The sequence below is a fragment of the Oncorhynchus gorbuscha genome, linkage group LG16, assembly GCF_021184085.1.
Source record: "Oncorhynchus gorbuscha isolate QuinsamMale2020 ecotype Even-year linkage group LG16, OgorEven_v1.0, whole genome shotgun sequence".
Lineage (NCBI taxonomy): Eukaryota > Metazoa > Chordata > Actinopteri > Salmoniformes > Salmonidae > Oncorhynchus > Oncorhynchus gorbuscha.
This window is the reverse complement of record NC_060188.1, coordinates 77,812,878-77,833,379: the sequence shown is the minus strand read 5'-3', so window position 1 is coordinate 77,833,379 and position 20,502 is coordinate 77,812,878. Positions and strand designations below refer to the sequence as shown.

The 20,502-nt window shown below is 43.4% G+C and overlaps 1 protein-coding gene across 6 annotated transcripts in view; it reads left to right on the top strand.

The window, feature by feature from the left end:
• LOC123998628 (armadillo repeat protein deleted in velo-cardio-facial syndrome-like) overlaps nt 1-18,720 on the top strand; it is a 28,494-nt gene extending 9,774 nt beyond the window's left edge. For 4 of the 6 annotated variants that reach the window (XM_046303676.1, XM_046303680.1, XM_046303679.1 and 1 more), the window contains 14 exons: nt 759-1,306; nt 1,434-1,617; nt 1,825-1,942; nt 2,922-3,090; nt 6,673-6,690; nt 9,729-9,800; nt 15,171-15,298; nt 15,533-15,683; nt 15,786-15,978; nt 16,110-16,221; nt 16,369-16,456; nt 17,257-17,309; nt 17,831-17,924; nt 18,063-18,720. In XM_046303676.1, the coding sequence (XP_046159632.1) occupies nt 759-1,306; nt 1,434-1,617; nt 1,825-1,942; nt 2,922-3,090; nt 6,673-6,690; nt 9,729-9,800; nt 15,171-15,298; nt 15,533-15,683; nt 15,786-15,978; nt 16,110-16,221; nt 16,369-16,456; nt 17,257-17,309; nt 17,831-17,923 (1,927 nt within the window). In that variant the 3' untranslated portion in view covers nt 17,924; nt 18,063-18,720. The remainder of the gene's footprint in view (nt 1-758; nt 1,307-1,433; nt 1,618-1,824; nt 1,943-2,921; nt 3,091-6,672; nt 6,691-9,728; nt 9,801-15,170; nt 15,299-15,532; nt 15,684-15,785; nt 15,979-16,109; nt 16,222-16,368; nt 16,457-17,256; nt 17,310-17,830; nt 17,925-18,062) is intronic. The other 2 variants (XM_046303681.1, XM_046303678.1) reach the window with 2 other exon arrangements.
• Nucleotides 18,721-20,502: the final 1,782 nt, after the last annotated feature.

Sequence of the window (20,502 nt, the reverse complement as noted above, 5' to 3'; positions counted from 1 at the left end):
AGCTAATGCTTTCTTCAAGACAGGGCATTGATTTTCGCTGTGTGTATGTAGTCATTCGGAAAATGAGGGCATATTCTGTGTAATGTTTGCTACTGACAAATAGAAGAGGAGTCATGTACTCTATCATTATCTGCATAAATGCTGTTTTCAGTGAAGAGAGAACTCTTCATCATACATACTGACCCTCAGAATCTGATTCAATTGCTTGTATGTAGTTTATGAACACATTTCCAAAAGAGGAGACTAGAGAATCACACCATACAACTCAACACATTATTTCAGCTCAATATGGATTAGAACCTGCCAATGTCCATATTGCATTCCATAGCAGTGTGCCCCAGTAGGAGCTGCTAGCTGCAGTAGTCCCTGTGGTGTCAACATGGTGAGTAGGGCGAGACAGATGACCAGCGGTTTAGGAGCATGTGGTATCAATCAGGGGAAGCTGCCTGCCACCAGTCGATAAATAAGGTTTCACCTGTATTACTGACTGACAGCAGCACTTTCCTCAGCTCATAAGCTGTGAATGAGCTGTTTACAGAGGCTACTGGACACCCTCTCTCCTCCCTCTACCTCTGTCTCTCTTTCCATATCTTTTGCTCTCTCTCTTTCACTCCATATACCAGGAACTCAGGCTGTGAAGATAAAATATCTGTTTGCACAACTGTTCAGAGAAAACACCTGAGCAAATAACAGTGATTGTTCAACAAATAAAATCTAATTGTTTTCTGTGCTTTCTGTCTGTCTCTCTCTACATATAGGCCTCTCTCTTTCCCTTGTCTCAGCCCCCCCTCCCCACTTAACCCCTCCATCCCTTTATATTTTTTCAGAGGTGGATACGAGGAGGCTCTCATGTCCCAGGTGGATGGGGATCCCATCTCCTTCTTCCAGGCCATGTCCAGGGCCCAGATGCTACAGTTCCCCCACAAGCGCAGTAGCATGGTCAGCCTGGACAGCATCCGTAAGGACCCCCGCTGGAGGGACCCCAACCTGAGTGAGGTCATCACCATGCTCAGCCACCCCATGGACCCGGTCAAGTCCAACGCCGCCGCCTACTTGCAGCACCTGTGCTACGAGAACGACCGCATAAAGCAGGACGTCAGGCAGCTAAAGGGGGTTCCAGTACTGGTGGGCCTCCTGGACCACCCTAAAGCCGAGGTCCACCGCAAGGCGTGTGGAGCCCTGAGGAACATCTCCTACGGGAAAGACCACCACAACAAGGTGGCCATCAAGAACTGTGACGGCATCCCGGCCCTGGTCAGACTGCTGAGGAAGTCCAGTAACATGGAGGTCACAGAGTTGGTCACAGGTACAGTGAGCCTATGACAGAATTCCTGTACGAACATCTCTGCAATGGTCATGAGTCACCCTGATTATTACCCAAACACCTCACTTGACTAACAGTAACTTACATATCCATATTACTTTACGTATAGGAACCCTGTGGAATCTGTCCTCCCATGAGCCTCTGAAGATGATGGTCATCAATCACGGGCTCCAGACGCTGACTGATGAGGTCATCATCCCCCACTCTGGCTGGAGGAGAGACCTCACTGAGCACTCAAGACCCCAGGAGACCGAGTGGACAACCGTGTTCAAGAACACCTCAGGGTGTCTCAGGTACAATATAGCAGCTACATAGATGACAAGGTCATGGAACCTTACACAAGAGTAATTGAGGGTTTATTGCTCCATTAATAGGACATTTCTAAATTGAACGTAATGGTAAATGAGTTACTGACAGCTTGCTAATAGTGACGCTATGCTAACTAATAGTGACGCTATGCTAACTTAATCCGCTCCACTAATAGACCTGTGTTGTCCCAGGAATGTGAGCTCAGATGGGGCAGAGGCTCGCCAGAGGCTGAGGGAGTGTGAGGGGCTGGTGGACGCTCTCCTCCATGCCCTACAGTCAGCGGTTGCCAACAAGGAGACAGACAATAAGGTGACCGCAGACATGGTTGAGCACATGTAAATTCCAACTAAAACACTATGGCGGGAGTGCGAATCAGTAAGGTAAACTCACCCCATTCTGTGCAAATGTGCGCAACCGCAACATTCAAACGAGGCTACAAAAAAACTAATGGGACTGTAGCAACTGTGTTGACTTCAAAATCGGGGGTGTGAACTAGGTTTCTATTCAAGCGTTGATCGACATGGTAATGGCTCTATAGTATTGGAGAAAAGTTGAAAAAAATGGACCCTCCGTTACATTGTGACGTGTCATGTCGTAACGTACAGCACGCATAAAGCAACTATTTGTCTTACAATCTCTCTCCACCAGGTGTAGCACTTTTCATCCTTTAAAAACAAGAAATGGACAGTGACGGGGGTAAGGGGGATACCTAGTCATTTTTTTGTCATCATTGCATGCAATCATCATTCTCATAGCCGCTGTTTACTTCTAAGATCACTTTAGCGGCTGCCCTAAAAACCTGACTCAAATTCGACTCAAACCTTCAAATAGGTATGTAATGACACATTATATAAACTCTTTATAGTGTTCTATTTACATTTTAGAGGCGATAAGGTGATAAGTTGGACAGATCGAGTGAAAAAAAGCTATTTTCCTACACGACATCTCTCCTTCTCACTATCACGCATTAGTTTCACTTCCCCACTCGCCAATTTTTTTAAATACCCTGGTTGAATTATGCAGAAACGGGCAGTGTTTAGGTCATGTAATTGATTCTGTTGGAAAGGGGAGAAATTGTGCTTTACAATGGTATTGACATTACAGTTGATCTGGAAGTATTATGTTTTTGGGGCGCTAAAATAAGGGCAATTGTACGGACCAAGGTGAGTTTACGTTACATTAACCAAAAGTATTCTGGACCACATGTGTGAATCAGATCCTCCCTATATTCTATGCATCTTCTGTCTTTGATAAGCATCTTTGTGTTGTTTGTGCTCCTCTCTCTCAGTCAGTAGAGAACTGCGTCTGTATCCTGAGAAACCTCTCCTACCATGTCCACAAAGAGGTGCCAGGAGCGGAGCGATTTCAGGAACCCGTAGCCAATCAGGTGCCACGGTCAGGATCAGGAGGGAAGAAGAAGAATGAGGGAGACTGTTTTGGAGGGAAAAAGCCCAAGGGTCAGTTAACGTTTTTTTTTCATTGACTTTGGCAAATTTTTCAGATGTAAGTGGTATATTAAAAAAACTGAGTACAAAACTCTTATCTGATAAAACTTAATTCCCCCTATCTTATGTTCAGAATCTTTGATTGTGCATTCATTAGGGTTTAGTCATTCATGCAATATCAAAGTTTTCTGTGAAATACCATGAGCACATTTTGTTTAGTCACCAACACATTAGATAATGTTAGGCTCAACAGTCAGTCATTTTAACTACATTTTAATCCAATAGCAAAAAAATACAAGATACACATTTCAAAACTGTGCTTTTTGAAGTACTAAATAGAAAGAAAAGTAAATGGTGAATACAATTTCCCATGCAGTATTTGAATATATAAATTGACATGCATAAAACAATATAAAGAAATGATATCTACCCAATGGCAGGTTGTGAGCATGTTCAGAAATATTTCAGTCTTACAGTTTCATTATCCTTATACAGTACATAAGCAGGACAAATAATCAGAAATAGGGGTAATGTAAAGCAGTTGGCTACTGTAAAACGTACCTGTAACTATCGTCGTTGGAATGAGGTGAGGACCAAAGTGCAGCGTGGTATGTGTTCATGATGATATTTATTTAAACTCAGAACACTTAACAAAATAACAAAGAGAAAGAAACTAAACCGAAACAGTTCTGTAAGGTGACAAAACACACTAGACAGAAAATAACGAACCACAAAACACAATCGAAAACAGGCTACCTAAATATGGTTCTCAATCAGGGACAACGATTGACAGCTGCCTCTGATTGAGAACCATACCAGGCCAAATACAGAAATAGAAAATCATAGAAAAACTAACAGACAACCCACCCAAATCACGCCCTGACCATACTAAAACAAAAGACAAAACAAAGGAACTAAGATCAGAACGTGACAGTACCCCCCACAAAGGTGCGGACTCCGGCCGCAAAACCTAAACCTATAGGGGAGGGTCTGGGTGTGTGTCTGTCCGCGGTGGCGGCTCTGGCGCGTGGACCCCATTCCACCATAGTCCTTCTCCGCCTCTCTTCCCGCCTCCGTGGCCTCTTTAACGCGGCGATCCTCGCAGCCGACCTCGGGACTCGGACCCAAGCCACGTGTCCCGAATGGACGGCAGTACCGGACGGACGGGAGATTCCGGGAGTACCGGACGGGCGGGAGATTCCGGCAGTACCGGACTGACGGGATATTCCGGCAGTACTGGACCAGAGATTCCGGCAGCAATGGACAGGCGGGAGATTCCGGCAGCACCGGACAGGCGGGAGACTCCGGCAGCTCCGGAGTGAAGGGCGATTCCGGAAGCTCCTGGCAGACTGGAGACTCTGGCAGCTCAGGACAGATGGGAGACTCTGGCAGCTCAGGACAGACGGGAGACTCTGGCAGCTCAGGACAGACGGGAGACTCTGGCAGCTCAGGACAGACGGGAGACTCTGGCAGCTCAGGACAGACGGGAGACTCTGGCAGCTCAGGACAGACGGGAGACTCTGGCAGCTCAGGACAGACGGGAGACTCTGGCAGTGCTGGGCAGGAGGAAGGCTCTGCCAGCGCTGGACAGGCGGGAGCACCTGTAGGAAGGAGATGGAGAGACAGCCTGGTGCGGGGGGCTGCCACCGGAGGGCTGGTGCGTGGCGGTGGCACCGGATAGACCGGACCGTGAAGGCGCACAGGAGGTCTCGAGCACCGAGCCTGCCCAACCTTACCTGGTTGAATGCGGCGAGGTGGAATAGCCGGCGCACCGGGGACACCATGCGTAAGGCTGGTGCCATGTACCCCGGCCCGAGGAGACGCACTGGAGACCAGATGCGCTGAGCCAGCTTCATGGCACCTGGCTCGATGCCCAACCTAGCCCAGCCGATATGAGGCACTGCTCTGTACCACACCGGGCTATGCCTGCGCACCGGGGACACCGTGCTCACGGCATAACACGGTGCCTGCCCGGTCCATCTCTCTCCACGGTAAACACGGGGAGTTGGCGCAGGTCTCCTACCTGACTTCGCCACACTCCCCGTGTGCCTCCTCCCCTAGTAATTTTTGGGGGCTGCCTCTCGGGCCTCCTTGATTGCCATGCCAACTCCATTCGCCGGTATCCCTCCTCACATTGTTCCAGAGAATCCCAGGCGGGCTCCGGCACTCTCCCTGGGTCAACCGACCACCTCTCTATTTCGTCCCATGTTGTAACATAGTCCAGATCTTGCTGCTGCTGCTGCTGCCCGTTACCACGCTGCTTGGTCCTTTGGTGGTGGGTGGTTCTGTAACTATCGTCGTTGGAATGTGGTGAGGACCAAAGTGCAGCGTGGTATGTGTTCATGATGATATTTATTTAAACTCAGAACACTAAACAAAATAACAAAGAGAAAGAAACTAAACCGAAACAGTTCTGTAAGGTGACAAAACACACTAGACAGAAAATAACGACCCACAAAACACAATCGAAAACAGGCTACCTAAATATGGTTCTCAATCAGGGACAACGATTGACAGCTGCCTCTTATTGAAAACCATACCAGCTCAAAAACAGAAATAGAAAATCATAGAAAAACTAACATAGACAACCCACCCAAATCACGCCCTGACCATACTAAAACAAAAGACAGAACGTGACAGTACCATGGTGTTGTATGCGATTTCTTTGGATTTTCCCAGGATGTCAAGCAAAGAGGCACTGAGTTTGAAGGTAGGCCTTGAAATACATCCACAGGTACAGCTCCAATTGACTCAAGTGATGTCAATTAGCCTATCAGAAGCTTCTAAAGCCATTACATCATTTTATGGAATTTTCCAAGCTGTTTAAAGGCACAGTCAACTTAGTGTATGTAAACTTCTGACCCACTAGAATTGTGATACAGTGAAATAATCTGTCTGTTAGCAATTGTTAGAAAAAATATGTATGTTATGCACAAAGTCCTAAAAGACTTGCCAAAACTATAGTTTGTCAACAAGAAATTTGTGTGGTTGAAAAATGAGTTTTAATGACTCCAACCTAAGTGTATGTAAACTTCCGACTTCAGCTGTATTGGTGCTCATCAGCCATCAGGCATAGCCCGGTGTGGTACATACAACCCAGGTATTTCAGCAGTGCATTGTTCCAAATGGTAGCACATGAGTGACTCTTTTCATTTTGTCCTATTGATGCACACTGGCTGATCAAGAATGATCATGCAGTAATTAAGGCCGCATCCAGTTCATTGTATTGTTAACAAATTAAAAGAAAATCATATAAAAAGTGAAGTGAATATTGCATTTTGAAAAGCAGATAGATGAAATATGTATCCAAATGAAAAGGTGCAGCGAACAAAAGGGCCTTTGGGAATTTGTTTGTTGTACTCGGTCAATTGAAAATGTGCTTAGAGTTTCTCAAAATGAGCCATTTTGATGGTCTGTTAAGATTTTTGTGCTTAGAGTTGTGAAATGTACCACATCCTTTGGCAAGCATGTAATAGGTGTAGAATTGGGTGATTTCTGGTGTGTCGTTTGTATTGCTGTAATGCTATATTTGCCATTTGAAAATGTCTTCCTTATTTGTCTTTTGATTTGTTTCCTTCCATCATCATTCACAAGAGGAGTGGTTCAATCAAAGTAAGTCTGTCTAAATAAATGAATTATATTTGACAATCAAAAAATGTAGTTTAATTCCAAAACGCTATATATATTTTTTCAAAAATGTTGGTAAAATAGCCTTTATTGTTTAAAGAAATTATGAAAGAGATTGGTGTGTTTTCTCACTATCTAACTATGGCATGGTATTGTTCAATGACAGACATGTAATTTGTTTAAAATCTATTACTTGGTTTCATTTCAGAAACAAATAATACTATATATCTGCCTCACTCTCAGAGAAATAAGTTGTATTGCTAGGTTTTACACAGTTAAATGTAATAAATAACTACATTTTTTAATGAAGAAATTTACAAATGATACATTTATCAAATCAAATGAAATTGTATTTGACACATGCACCGAATACAGCAAGTGTAGACCTTACAGTGAAATGCTTACTTACAAGGCCTTAACCAACAATGTCGTTTTCAGAAGAAATATCAAAACAATAAGAAATAAAAGTACAAATAATTAAAGAGCAAATAGGGGCAATGCAAATAGCCTTTTGATTAGATGTTCAGGAGTCTTATGGCTTGGGGGTAGAAGCTGTTTAGAAGCCTCTTGGTACCGCTTGCCTTGTGGTAGCAGAGAGAACAGTCTATGATTAGGGTGGCAGGAGTCTTTGACAATTTTTAAGGCCTTCCTCTGACACCGACTGGTATAGAGATCCTGGATGGCAGTAAGCTTCGCCCCAGTGATGTACTGGGTTGTACGCACTACCCTCTGTAGTGATGTGCGATCGGAGGCCGAGCAGTTGCCCTTCCAGGCAGTGATGCAACCCGTCAGGATACTCTCGATGGTTCAGCTGTAGAACGTGTTGAGGATCTGAGGACCCATGCCAAATAATTTCAGTCTCCTGGGGGGGGGATAGGTTTTGTTGTGCCCTCTTCACGACTGTCTTGGTGTGCTTGGACCATGTTAGTTTGTTGGTGTTGTGGAAGCCAAGGAACTTGAAGCTCTCAATCTGCTCCACTACAGCCACATCGATGAGAATGGGGGCATGCTCAGCCCTCCTTTTCCTGTAGTCCACAATAATTTCCTTTGTCTTGATCACATTGAGGGAGAGGTTGTTATCCTTGCACCATCCTTCCTCCCTGTTTCGTCATTGTCGGTGATCAGGCCATCGGCAAACTTAATGATGATGTTGGAGTTGCTCCCTATAGGCTGTCTCGTCGTTGTCGGTGATCAGGCCATCGGCAAACTTAATGATGATGTTGGAGTTGCTCCCTATAGGCTGTCTCGTCGTTGTCGGTGATCAGGCCATCGGCAAACTTAATGACGGTGTTGGAGTTGTGCCTGGCCGTGCAGTCATGAGTGAACCGGGAGTATAGGAGGGGACTGAGCACGCACCCCTGAGGGGCCCCCATGTTGAGGATCAGCGTGGCTGATGTGTTGTTACCTACCCTTACCACCTAGGGGTGACCTATCAGGAAGTCTAGGATCCAGTTGCAGAGGGACGTGTTTAGCTCCAGGTCCTTAGCTTAGTGATGAGCTTTGAGGGCACGACTCCAACACCATCATTAAGTTTGCTGATGACACAACAGTGGTAGGTCTGATCACCGACAATGACGAGACAGGCTATAGGGAGGAGGTCAGAGACCTGACCGTGTGGTGACATCAATATAAGAATTTGTTTTAATTTCAATACAGTAATATGAAGCTCTTATCGACTGACTCTTTAGTCCAGGGGTTCCCAAACTGTTTCACTCAGGCCCCCCTTCCACCGTTGGGGAACATCCCTTGCCCACCCTGCACGCCACATCTATTTCTATGGGCACAAACACTGTTCATGACATAAACTGTTCAGGTTTGAAGCATATTTGAAGCAATTTTACACTTTGTCATGGAGTGCAGAAGATATTGTGCAGTTTTAAAGCTAATGTTCTTGCAATTCTATGCATTTTGCCATTTCTAATGTGCATTCATGTGATGTTTGAGTGACTCAAAAAACACGACATGATTCAGGGATTCAGGATTCCCACAGATTGAGAACCACTGTTCTAGTTCATTATTGATGCTTTGCCTGTTTGATGGTTAGTCAGAAAGGGTAGCAGGATTTCTGTGGGGCCGACGTTGTCGATGCACTTATTAATGAAGCTGGTGACAGATGTGGGAAAATCGCTGAACGTATTTCATATTCCATAGAGCAGGGTTCCCAACTGGCAGCGATTTTATTTGTCCCCCCAAAGTTTTCAGAGCAAAAAAAAAAAGTTTTAATTGTTGGACCTAAAATATTGTAAAAACTCTAGCATATCAGCTCTGAGTGATTTTCATTTAGAAAATCTGTATTCCCACATATGTGCAACTGTGGGGCTTCTTGTGGTTAATTTTCAGTCTACAAATTATTTGTAATTATATTCTGGCCCCCTAACCTTCCGTTCAAGAAAAAAAAATCAGTCCGCAGCTGAATTTAGTTGATGATCCCAGCCATAGAGTTATGTTCGGATTTGCCAAATGGAGGGCGAGGGAGAGCTTTGTATGCATCTCTGTGTGTGGAGTAAAGATGATCTACAGTTTTTTTTTTGCCTCTAGCTGCACGGTGACATACTGGTAGAAATGAGGTACAACAGATTTCAGTTTTCAAAAACATCATTTTCCTTCACATCTAAAATCAATGAATACATCTTTTACACACGCATGAAGGTACTCATAAGCAATCAATTCTGATGAAAAAAAAGACAAATGTAAAAAATTGGTGCATATAGCGTTTTGGAAATAAACTCTTCAAATACATAATAATGTTCGGTCAACTATGAGACTCCAGGACCTCTTCTCTGTGGTTGCGTGCCCTGTTATCTACCTCAAGTCTTGAGCTTCAATGGAAGACCTTGGTATTTCTGACTCATTATCATCGTCATGTCTTTATACACTTCCCATGTTTTGATATTTCCTATTTACTGTTTGATATTTCCTATTTACAATTGACATTTCAATTGTGCTTTTTGCTAACCACGGTGTGTGTGTTTGTGTGTGTCTGTGTGTGTGCGTGTGTGCGTGCCTGCGTGTATTTTGTCTAGGCTGGAGAAACGGACCAGATGACAAAAAATATGGTACACTGGATTTACCCAAACGCACACAACCAACGAAAGGTAAATATGTAACATCTTTAGTGATCTGTGGATCTGCATTCCAAAGACCTACAGTGTGCTAAGCCTTAACCTTGGCACGAGGCATCTATAAAATGTATTGTGCATGATGTAGAATAGTTCCCAATGTGTTATAATGTCAAGAAGTGACTGGATTGTATGGGGACCAATCAGACACAAAAGTAGACCGTCTGAATGCTTTGATAGAACAACATGGTCCATACAAATGCTGTATGTCAGTTACTGTATGAGTACAATACAATATGGAATAGCTTGATGTGGTTTCTGTGGTTGCAGTACCTTCAGGATGTATTCATTGATTTGTCACATACACATGGTTAGCAGATGTTAATGCCAGTGTAGCGAAATGCTTGTGCTTTTAGTTCCGACCATACAGTAATATCTAACCTAACAATTTCACAACAACTACCTTATACACACAAGTGTAAAGGAATGAATAAGAATATGTACATATATGAATATGCCAAATTTCTTCAGCCTCCTGAGGTTGAAGAGGCGCTGCTGCTCCTTCTTCACCACGCTGTCTGTGTGGGTGGACCAATTCAGTTTGTCTGTGATGTGTAAGCCGAGGAACTTAAAACTTTACACCCTCTCCACTACTGTCCCGTCGATGTGGATAGGGGGCTGCTCCCTCTATTGTTTCCTTAAGTCCACGATCATCTCCTTTGTTTTGTTGACATCGAGTATGAGGTTACTTTCCTGACAGCACACTCTGAGGGCCCTCACCTTCTCCCTGTAGGCCGTCTCGTCGTTGTTGGTAATCAAGCCTACCACTGTAGTGTCATCTGCAAACTTGATGATTGAGTTGGAGGCATGCATGGCCACGCAGTCCTGGGTGAACAGGGAGTTCAGGAGAGGGCTGAGAACGCACCCTTGTCCCCAGTATTGAGGATCAGCGGGGTGGAGATGTTGTTACCTACCCTCACCACCTGGGAGAGGCCCGTCAGGAAGTCCAGTACCCAGTTGCACAGGGCGGGGTCGAGAACCAGGGTCTCGAGCTTAATGACGAGTTTGGAGGGTACTATGGTGTTAAATGCTGAGCTGCAGTTGATGAACAGCATTATTACATAGGTATACCTCTTGTCCAGATGGGTTAGGGAAGTGTGCAGTGTGATGGCGATTGCGTCGTCTGTGGACCTATTGGGGTAGTAAGCAAATTGAAGTGGGTCCAGGGTGTCAGGTAGGGTGGAGGTGATATGGTCCTTGACTAGTCTCTCAAAGCACTTCATGATGACGGAAGTGAGTGCTACGGGGCGGTAGTCATTTAGCTCAGTTACCTTAGCTTTCTTGGGAGCAGGAACAATGGTGGCCCTCTTGAAGCATGTGGGAACAGCAGACTGGGATAAGGATTGATTGAATATGTCCGTAAACACACCAGCCAGCTGGTCTGCGCATGCTCTGAGGACGCGGCTGGGGATGCCGTCTGGGCCTGCAGCCTTGCGAGGGTTAACACGTTTAATTGTTTTACTCACGTTGGCTGCAGTGAAGGAGAGCCCACAGGTTTTGGTAGCGGGCTGCGTCAGTGGCACTATATTCTCCTCAAAGCGAGCAAAAAAGTTGTTTAGTTTGTCTGGGAGCAAGACATCGTGGTCCGCAACAGCAAGACATTGTGGTCAGAAACGGGGCTGGTTTTTCTTTTGCAGTCCGTGATTGACTGTAGACTCTGCCACATACATGTCTCTATACTGACGCTTAGCTTGTTTGATTGCCTTGCAGAGGGAATAGCTACACTGTTGGCATTCGGTCATGTTTCCGGTCACCTTGCCCTGATTAAAAGCAGTGGTTAGCACTTTCAGTTTTGCCCGAATGCTGCCATCAATCCACGTTTCTGGTTGAGGTATGTTTTAATAGACGCTGTGGGTACAACATCACCGATGTACTTGCTAATAAACTCGCTCACCGAATCAGCGTATTCATCAATGTTGTTGTTGGAAGCTATGCGGAACATAATCCAGTCCAAGTGATCGAAGCAATCTTGAAGCGTGGAATCCAATTGGTCGGACCAGCTTTGAACAGACCTGAGCGCAGGTGCTTTCTGTTTTAGTTTCTGTCTATAGGCTGGGAGCAACAAAATGGAGTCGTGGTCAGCTGTTGTGTTACAGCCTGAATTCAAAATTGATAAATTGTTGTTGTTTCTTCCCTCACCCATCGACACACCATCGACACTCCATAATGACAAAGTGAAAACATGTTTTTAGAAATGTTTGCAAATGTATTCATTTACATAAGTATTCACACCCCTGAGTCAATATATGTTGGAATCACCTTTGGCAGCGATTACCAATGTAAGTCTTTCTGGGTAAATCTAAGAGCTTTGCATACCTGGATGAAACAATATTTGCACATTCTATTTAAAAGTATTCAAGCTCTGTCAAGTTGGTTATTGATCAATGCTAGACAGCCATTTCCAAGTCTTTACATAGATTTTCAAGCTGATTTTAAGTAAAAACTGTAACTACGCCACACGGTAACATTCAAAGTAATCTTGGTAAGCAACTCCAGTGGCCTTGTGTTTTAGGTTATTGTCCTGCTGAAAGGTGAATTTATCTCCCAGTGTCTGTTGGAAAGCAGACTGAACCAGCTTTTCCTCTAGAATTCTTCCTGTGCATAGCCCTATTCCGTTTATTTTTATCCTAAAAAACTCCCTAGTCCTTGCCGATGACAAGCTTACCCATAACATGATGCAACCACTACTTGAAAATATGAAGAGTGGTACTGTAATGTATTGTGTTTGCCACATTTATTGCAGTTTTACAGTATTGTAGTGTCTTATTGCAAACAGGATTCATTTTGGGAATATTTTTATTCTGTACAGGCTTCCTTCTTTTCACTCTGCCATTTGGGTTAGTATTGTGGAGTAACTACAATGTTGTTGATCCATTGACAGTTTTCTCCTATCACAGTCATTAAACTCTGTGACTGTTTTAAAAGTAACCATTGGCATCATGGTGAAATCTCTGAGCAGTTTCCTTCCTCTCAGGCAATTGAGTTAGGAAGGATGCCTGTATCTTTGTAGTGACTGGGTGTATTGATACACCATCCAATGTGTAATAAATAACTTTGCATTGTTCAATGTCTGCTTTTTTTTACCCATCTACCAATAGGTGCCCTTCTTTGCGAGGCATTGGAAAACCTCCCTGGTCTTTGTGGTTGAATCTGATTTTGAAATTCACAGATAATTGTATGTGTGGGGTACAGAGATGAGGTAGTTATTCAAAAGTAATGTTAAACACTATTATTGCACACAGAGTGAGTCCATGCAACTTATTATGTTTTAAGCACATTTTTACTCCTGAACTTATTTAGGATTGCCATAACAAAGGGGTTGAATAGTTATTGACTCAAGACATTTTAACTTTTCATTTTTATTAATTTGTAACAGAATTCCACATTGACATTGTAGGGAGTTGTGTGAAAGCCAGTGACACAAATCTCAATTTATCCATTTTAAATTCAGGCTGTAACACAAAGTCAAGGGGTGTGAATACTTTCTGATCACCGAGCTGACAAGGTACAAATCTGTCGTTCTGCCCCTGAACAGGCAGTTAACCCACTGTTCCTAGGCCGTCATTGAAAATAAGAATTTGTTCTTAACTGACTTGCCTAGTTAAATAAAGGTTAAAATATATATATAGTGTTTGTATGTGCTTTTGTATTTGAGGTGGGGGGAGGGAGCGGTGTGAACAGCTATTATAGGTTATATTCAGCATCAAATTAAGTGAGGATTTTAAGTATTTTGTGTCGTGATGTGATTATAAGGCACTATGGCTTTGTTTTCTTTTTTTGTGTATGAAATATAATGTGTGATTGATGCAGGCATTGTGTGATATCCCAGACTGTTGATAAGATTCTATACAAGTCATTGACATTCAGAAGATCAGACAGAAGATGACACCTGAGGAAAGAAGAGAGAACTGAATTGATTATACAACTCTCTTCTTTATGACGTTGACATCATCGCAGCAGCTCTGCCGCTGTGGTTTGAATATGTTCAGATACATACACATTTCTAAGTGAAACACAATGTAAGGCAAGATATTTAAAAAAACTATGAGCATTGTAGATGTCTTTTGATGTAGAAGTCAACAGGTTCAAATGGAAAGTTTGGTCATGGCCCACCAGAGCACCATCTGAGTGTGTATGAGGATTACTGATGACACTGGGTAGCCATCCAGGTAGCACAAGTCTATACCCTCAACAGAACCTGTGCGTCCAGATGTAGAGCCTCCCCGCGCTCCTGCCAGAGGATGCAATCCTTGTGATAATCAGGTTACAAGCCCATGTAAGGATTAGACGGCATGTAAGCCTCGCAGCCAGCAGCAGCTTCCCAGCAGCTTCCCAGCAGCTTCCCAGCAGCTTCCCAGCAGCTTCAGCTGGCTGAATATGGATGGAAAACCTCTGGAAGACAGCTTGTAACAGAGTTCCTGTGTATTTTCACTCCTTATGTATTCTAGCCAGGCTGCTGGGGATGTGGGTATAGCTAGAAGCCTCTCACTCCAGTAAAATAGTAGTCTGTGAATAAATATGGCTGAAGTTGGTGGGGGATACCGTATGTACACAGATGGATTTGTTAGCGAGAAGAGCTCTGTGAGAGCTGATAAGCTGTGGAGCCTACAGCATTCAGTTGTTAATAATAGAATAGACATCCATGTTTACATGCTGTGTGGGTGTTTGCACGTGTTTGTACAAAATGAAAGTTGGGAAAACATTTTGTAATTTCAAGCACAGTCCAAATCCCGTAGCCAGGCAGAACATTCCTTCAACATAAAACCAGTGTGAATATTGCATTTCCGCACACACAAGCATGGCTGAGCTTTTAATTGGGATTATTATCTATTTTGTGTACATTATATAGTCTTCATGAAATACTAATCCAATGATAATTTTGTGCTTCATAGTCTGTCTATATTCTCTAGAGGAGGCATTTGATAGATGATAAATATTTGCTCCTTGTCTTGCAGTGATCTGTTCATGGTTCTGGACCATAAAACCATGACTATGAAAGAAGAGGTGTTTTGAGATTTTGTCTTTGATGTCATAGGAAACAACTGTTGCATTTTTTATATCATCTTGCGCTAAATCGTCACACTTCGGCCTAAAAACTCCAAGCTGTCAGAAAAAGTGTACTCTACCACTTCATAAAAGAAACAGTAGGGTGCAAGTGGTCAGTTCCATCACATCGTTTTTTCACTATGAAGTCTGAACTGTGCTAGCTTTATATGCGCTATATGTGCTGTTTGGTTGCTGATGGGTGGCTTGAGAATCCACTGTGTCTCATCATATCAGTTCCAATGTGTATGAGAGTTCTCTACTGGTTGCAGATGTGCTGTTTCTCTCCCTCTTTCTCTGTAGGTCTGGAGCTGCTGTACCAGCCAGAGGTGGTGAGGCTGTACCTGTCTCTCCTCACTCGCAGTCAAAACCACAACACCCTGGAGGCAGCAGCCGGAGCTCTGCAGAACCTTGCTGCAGGTCACTGGGCTGTGAGTGAAGGGCAAAGGGGGAGAAGTTTATCTAAGGCTGTGGGAGAACAGAATATTTGTTTCTCATCCCCTCTCTACCCCCCCCCCCCCTTTGTGATGGGTGTAATGAAATGTGGTTGAAAAGCTAGCATGTATATAAAAGTATGACGTGTGAATCCTCACAAGTAGCACAATAGGAGTGTGCAATTTATACATGACATCCTTCTATTATTCTCTCTCTGTGCCTTTTCTCAGTGGTCCAGTTACATCCGGGCCACAGTTAGGAAGGAGAAAGGTCTGCCTGTCCTGGTGGAGCTACTGCGTTCAGATGGTGATAAAGTGGTCCGAGCTGTAGCTATTGCTCTACGCAACCTGGCCATAGATCGACGGAACAAAGACCTCATAGGTACATGCACATAAACACGTATGCACACATCAATGCATGCACATACACGCGAGTGCACACACACACACACACACATACATAATTTTACCCTTTGTCCCATAGGAAGCTATGCCATGAGGGACCTGGTCAGTAACCTGCCCAGTGGTCAGCAGCGACCAGCCAAGAACCTGGAAGGGGACACAGTGGTGGCCATTCTGAACACTATCCATGAGATCATCTCAGACAGCCCTGAGAATGCCCGTGGTCTCATACAGGGTCACGGCATCCAGAAACTGGTGGCCATCAACAAGACAAGGTAGATTATCATAGCATAGTATCTTTGGTGTTGGTTATGGGAGATGGTTTCAATTGGCTAGATGCTCAGTTCACCTTGTTGTACTCTCTCCTTTATGCTAGCTCTGGTTTATTCTGTTGTTTCTTTGCTAGCCAATCTGTGCGGGAGACCAAAGCAGCATCTCATGTCCTACAGACAGTGTGGGCCTACAAGGACCTGAGAAATAGCCTCTACAAGGGAGGCTGGAACAAGAGCCACTTTAAGGTTTCGCATGGCATGCTGTAGAAGGCTGTATTCCCCATTCACTACACAGTCCAAATGGGTGGCACAAACACAGTCTGGTATTGAGCACTGTATGGGACACAATTAGTTCATAATGGCATACTGAGTCTTCTTTTTTTTAACCTTCAGTCAACCACTAGTGGAATACCCAAAAAAACTAAGACCGGAAAGGCAGCCTATGATGACATCACACTCCCTCTGATGGAGAAAAACCAAGGTCAGCATGAGACTGTAGCTTCAGCATAAGTGTGTGTGTGTGTAGGGAGATTGACATCGAAATTGGAAGTCTATCCATTCCTGAGGACATCGGGAAATGTCTTCAGAATCAGCCACTAGGGGCAACAGTGAGCGCTTTTACTATCAAGTAGACTTGAGTAATCCCATGACTGGATCAGGTTAGTTGTTTGATCCCAGTCGTGGACACTGTTTTTTTGTCATATCCCAAACAATAACCTTTACCTTAACCATTCGGAATGAGTGCCTACCTTTACCCTTAACTTCAGTTTGGAGAAATGGAACATACAGGGCAGCAGGAGTCAACCCACGGATTCAAAAACACTTCAATATTTGATCTTTGGAGCAAATTCAAAATTTTCCTCATTTAGAGAACGTGGATGAATGTCTAATTCTGCAGTGAGACTGTGAGAACTTGTTGAAAGTGTGTGTGTTCATGCAGATGTAGGATCTTCATTTGAGCCAGTTTTCTACAGTAGGAAAAGAATCATGCACCCAGACGACATTTGGATTATTATGTGGATTGCAATGAATAGACATTTTTGTCTGTGTTTCTTTAGGGCAAATCAATTCTGAAATTTCAGAGGGGAAATTACAAACTTACATTTTAGAAGCCTTTTTAAAACTCAAATACACTACAAGTTTACATTTCCTGCTGTGCAGGAAAATTGTCAGAAACAAAAGCGTGATTAAATGAAGATCCTACATCTGTGTGTGAGCCTGTTTCTTGTCATTTGAACACAAAGTGACCTTTGTTTATTGTATCGTCTGTTTTTCCCACAGATGGATACTCCACCGTGGAGCTGAGTGACAGAGTGGGTGATGGGTTACTCCAGGTCAGTAACACGATACATATGAGCTCCTTACTATACCTAAAGGTCAGGAGTTTTTCAATGGTGACTCACTAGATTTTAAGGGCCAGCGCAGTGAAAAATGTGATTTTCTTGTGTTTTATATCTATTTCCACACTATGAGGTTGGAATAACACTGTTGTAGTGCCATTTTATTGTAAGAGCTGTTTTAAAAGACTGAACATTTCTACTAGTTTTGGTGGGATGGAGGTTTGGCTTGCCTAGTGACATCACCAGGCGGTATATTAGTTGGACCAATAAGAAAGAGTTCTAAACCTCTCTGCTAATAACATACCACTCAGACCACTCCCAGACAATCCTAGCAAAATTGTTCCTTGAGAAATGGCTCTTTACTAAGAAGCTATTTTTGTGGTTTAAAAAATGTTTTTTTTAAATTGAAAACAATCACAGTGTGGTACTTACCTGTTACTCAGAAATGATTTGATATTGAGATACAAACAGCCGTATTGGACCTTTAACTAAATAATGGTTCTATTTTGTTGCAGAGTATCCCAGAGAGGAAGCACTTCATCCGGGCTGGAAGGCCTGCAGTGGGTCTGGTGGAACGCAAACCTCCACCCCTCGATTCCTGGGTCTGAGGTTGGCAGAAGGGATTATAGAGCAGGAAAATGACATTTCACTTAACCATTTTAGGATTGATGTTATACACATGTTCATTGCTTTTGCTATTGGGGGAGTCATAGATTACGAAAAAAATTATTCTTTTTTTGTTTACAGGAGACGTGGCAGTAAAAGAACAAGTGGAACATCAACATTTGTGGAGGTCATTGTGGTGTTTATTCTTTAGACGGACTTTCTGTAGGTCAATACACCATTCAGGACAACATGGTTATTCTCCCGCCAGAAAATCAGAATGGAGTGAATATAGGATCTTACATTTACATGTTCAAAGTGTTATTCAAACTCTGGCTGCAGTTGAACATAACCTCTACTATATTTTATACATACTGGACAGTGGGATGAGTGGAGTGACACAGCTGAATGTAGTGCAGGATGAAAAACACAATACTAACACTTTCTATGAAATTAGGATTTGTCAAAACAATTTTTTTTCTTGACCTGCCTTTTCCTCCAGTATTTCCATACTGTGTTTCACTTCTGCAAATTGTGCATTACTTTCATGTGAGAGACAAGTTGGAAATGGGATTGTAAATGTGTAATAAAAGATTCATATTCTAAATTAAGGCATTTATATTGTAATATTCATGTTATTTATGAACAGTTGTGAATGTTATCTTGTAACCAAAAATGTAATGGATACGTTAACATTAATAATGCCATTTTATCAGCAGCTGACATGATGAATTTGCTATATGCAGTGTTTGTTCTTGCATCGCGATGTTGAACTGAAAATGTAAGCAAATAAAATCCATAATTTGTCAATGTTGTATGGACTTAAATTTATCATCTCTGTTCTCATCTTTTTCTATTAGGACAAGTGCCAGAGGTGTATTCCACATACAGTTTAATAGCAGTGTGGTTATTTTACTTTCAGCATTATTTTACTTTCAGCAATGGAATATGATCACAGTCTTGCTAAACTACAGTGCTTGGAACAGAGACGAGAAACACAAACGAAATGAAGGGTGTGTTCGAGGGTTACGTAAATTCAGAGCATTGTCAGATTGTCCGTTCATAAATTCAGAGCGTTCTGGCCGAGAAGTAGGGTTGAACGGCAGTCAAGCACGTCCGTCCCCTCGCCCCGACCTGGACGCGAACCAGGGATGCTCTGCACACGTCAACGGTCACCCTCGAAGCATCGTTACCCATCGCTCCACAAATGCCGCGGCTCTTGCAGAGCAAGGGGAACCATTACTTCAAGGTCTCAGAGCAAGTGACGTCACCGATTGAAACGCTACTAGCGCGCACCACCGCTAACTAGCTAGCCATTTCACTCCCAAGCTAACTGGCTAAAGTTGGCTAGCTTACTAGCCACTTACAGTCAAGCGAGAGAACACCTTACTCTGAACATGTTATGCCCTAGCAGAGATGGTGTTTTCATGTTATCTAGAGAGTTAGTGACTGTGCTGCTGGCAACAATTTAATTACTCAACATTTACTGACACCGGTCATATTCAACGGGTGTTTCACGTTCATAAATTCATCAGTTATTCTGCGCTCTGGTACACTCAGGCGAGAGTGCTCTGAAATTGAAGTAGATCGCCAGAGTGAATTTACGAAACAAGTGTGCAGCAAGTTTGAAGGGTAATGCATTTTTTTTGTTTATTATACCGTTGATGATATCACTTCTTTGTTAACTTTAGCCAATGAATGACACATTTGTTACAAGATGAAACCAAAATATACTCAGCCAAAGGTGAAAAAAAGGTAGCTACGTTTGAATACACGACTCAAGTTCAGCACATCAGGTTTGCTAACAGCTTGCTAGCAACACATTGCTGTCCACCAAATTGGATGGTAGTTATCAATCAATCTCGTGTGGCTAGCTAAATTCATGTTATCTGAAATGTGCTAGCTAGCAGGCAAGAGCGAACTATGTTAGCTAAAGTTTGAATGCTGTGTTTCAATCATAAATGTAAAAAGGAAAAAATTAGCTAACTAATAATGCTGGAAAAAGTTTTAGAAAAATACTGCTTTTTTCTTAGGTCCCAGAAGGAGGGAGAAGTCAATGCAAGGAAATGTTCACATTTATCTGGTGAGGACTTTAAATAATCTATTGGCTAGCTACAGCAGCTAGACAATCTAACTTAATAGATGTCTATTTTTACATTTAAACCTGTTTATTCAATCATGCAGGAGAAGGGCCATCTACAGCCCCCCCTCAGACCACTGCCCTTGTCCCACCGGTCCTCGGTAGCAAGTACCCCCTGCTCTCTCAGCTAAGACAAAGATGTGGATGCCAGTGCAAGAGACCTGGAAAGGAGAACCTTATGATAAGCCTTTGCTCAAATACACCACAGACCTCCCTATTGGTAGGCGCCACTGTAGACTTTGTCCAATAAAACGACCCATCCCCAACCCGACTGATAAGAGTGGTTCAAACATCCAGAGGCCACACGCTGTTTCATCTCAGTGAGGCCAGACTTAGAGAAGCTCACCAGGTAGAGAACCCTCCCTGGTGGTCAGCTGGTTAGGCCAGTGACTCAGACCAGAGCCCACCAAGCAACCCACCTCTGGAGACCAGATCCCCCTTGAC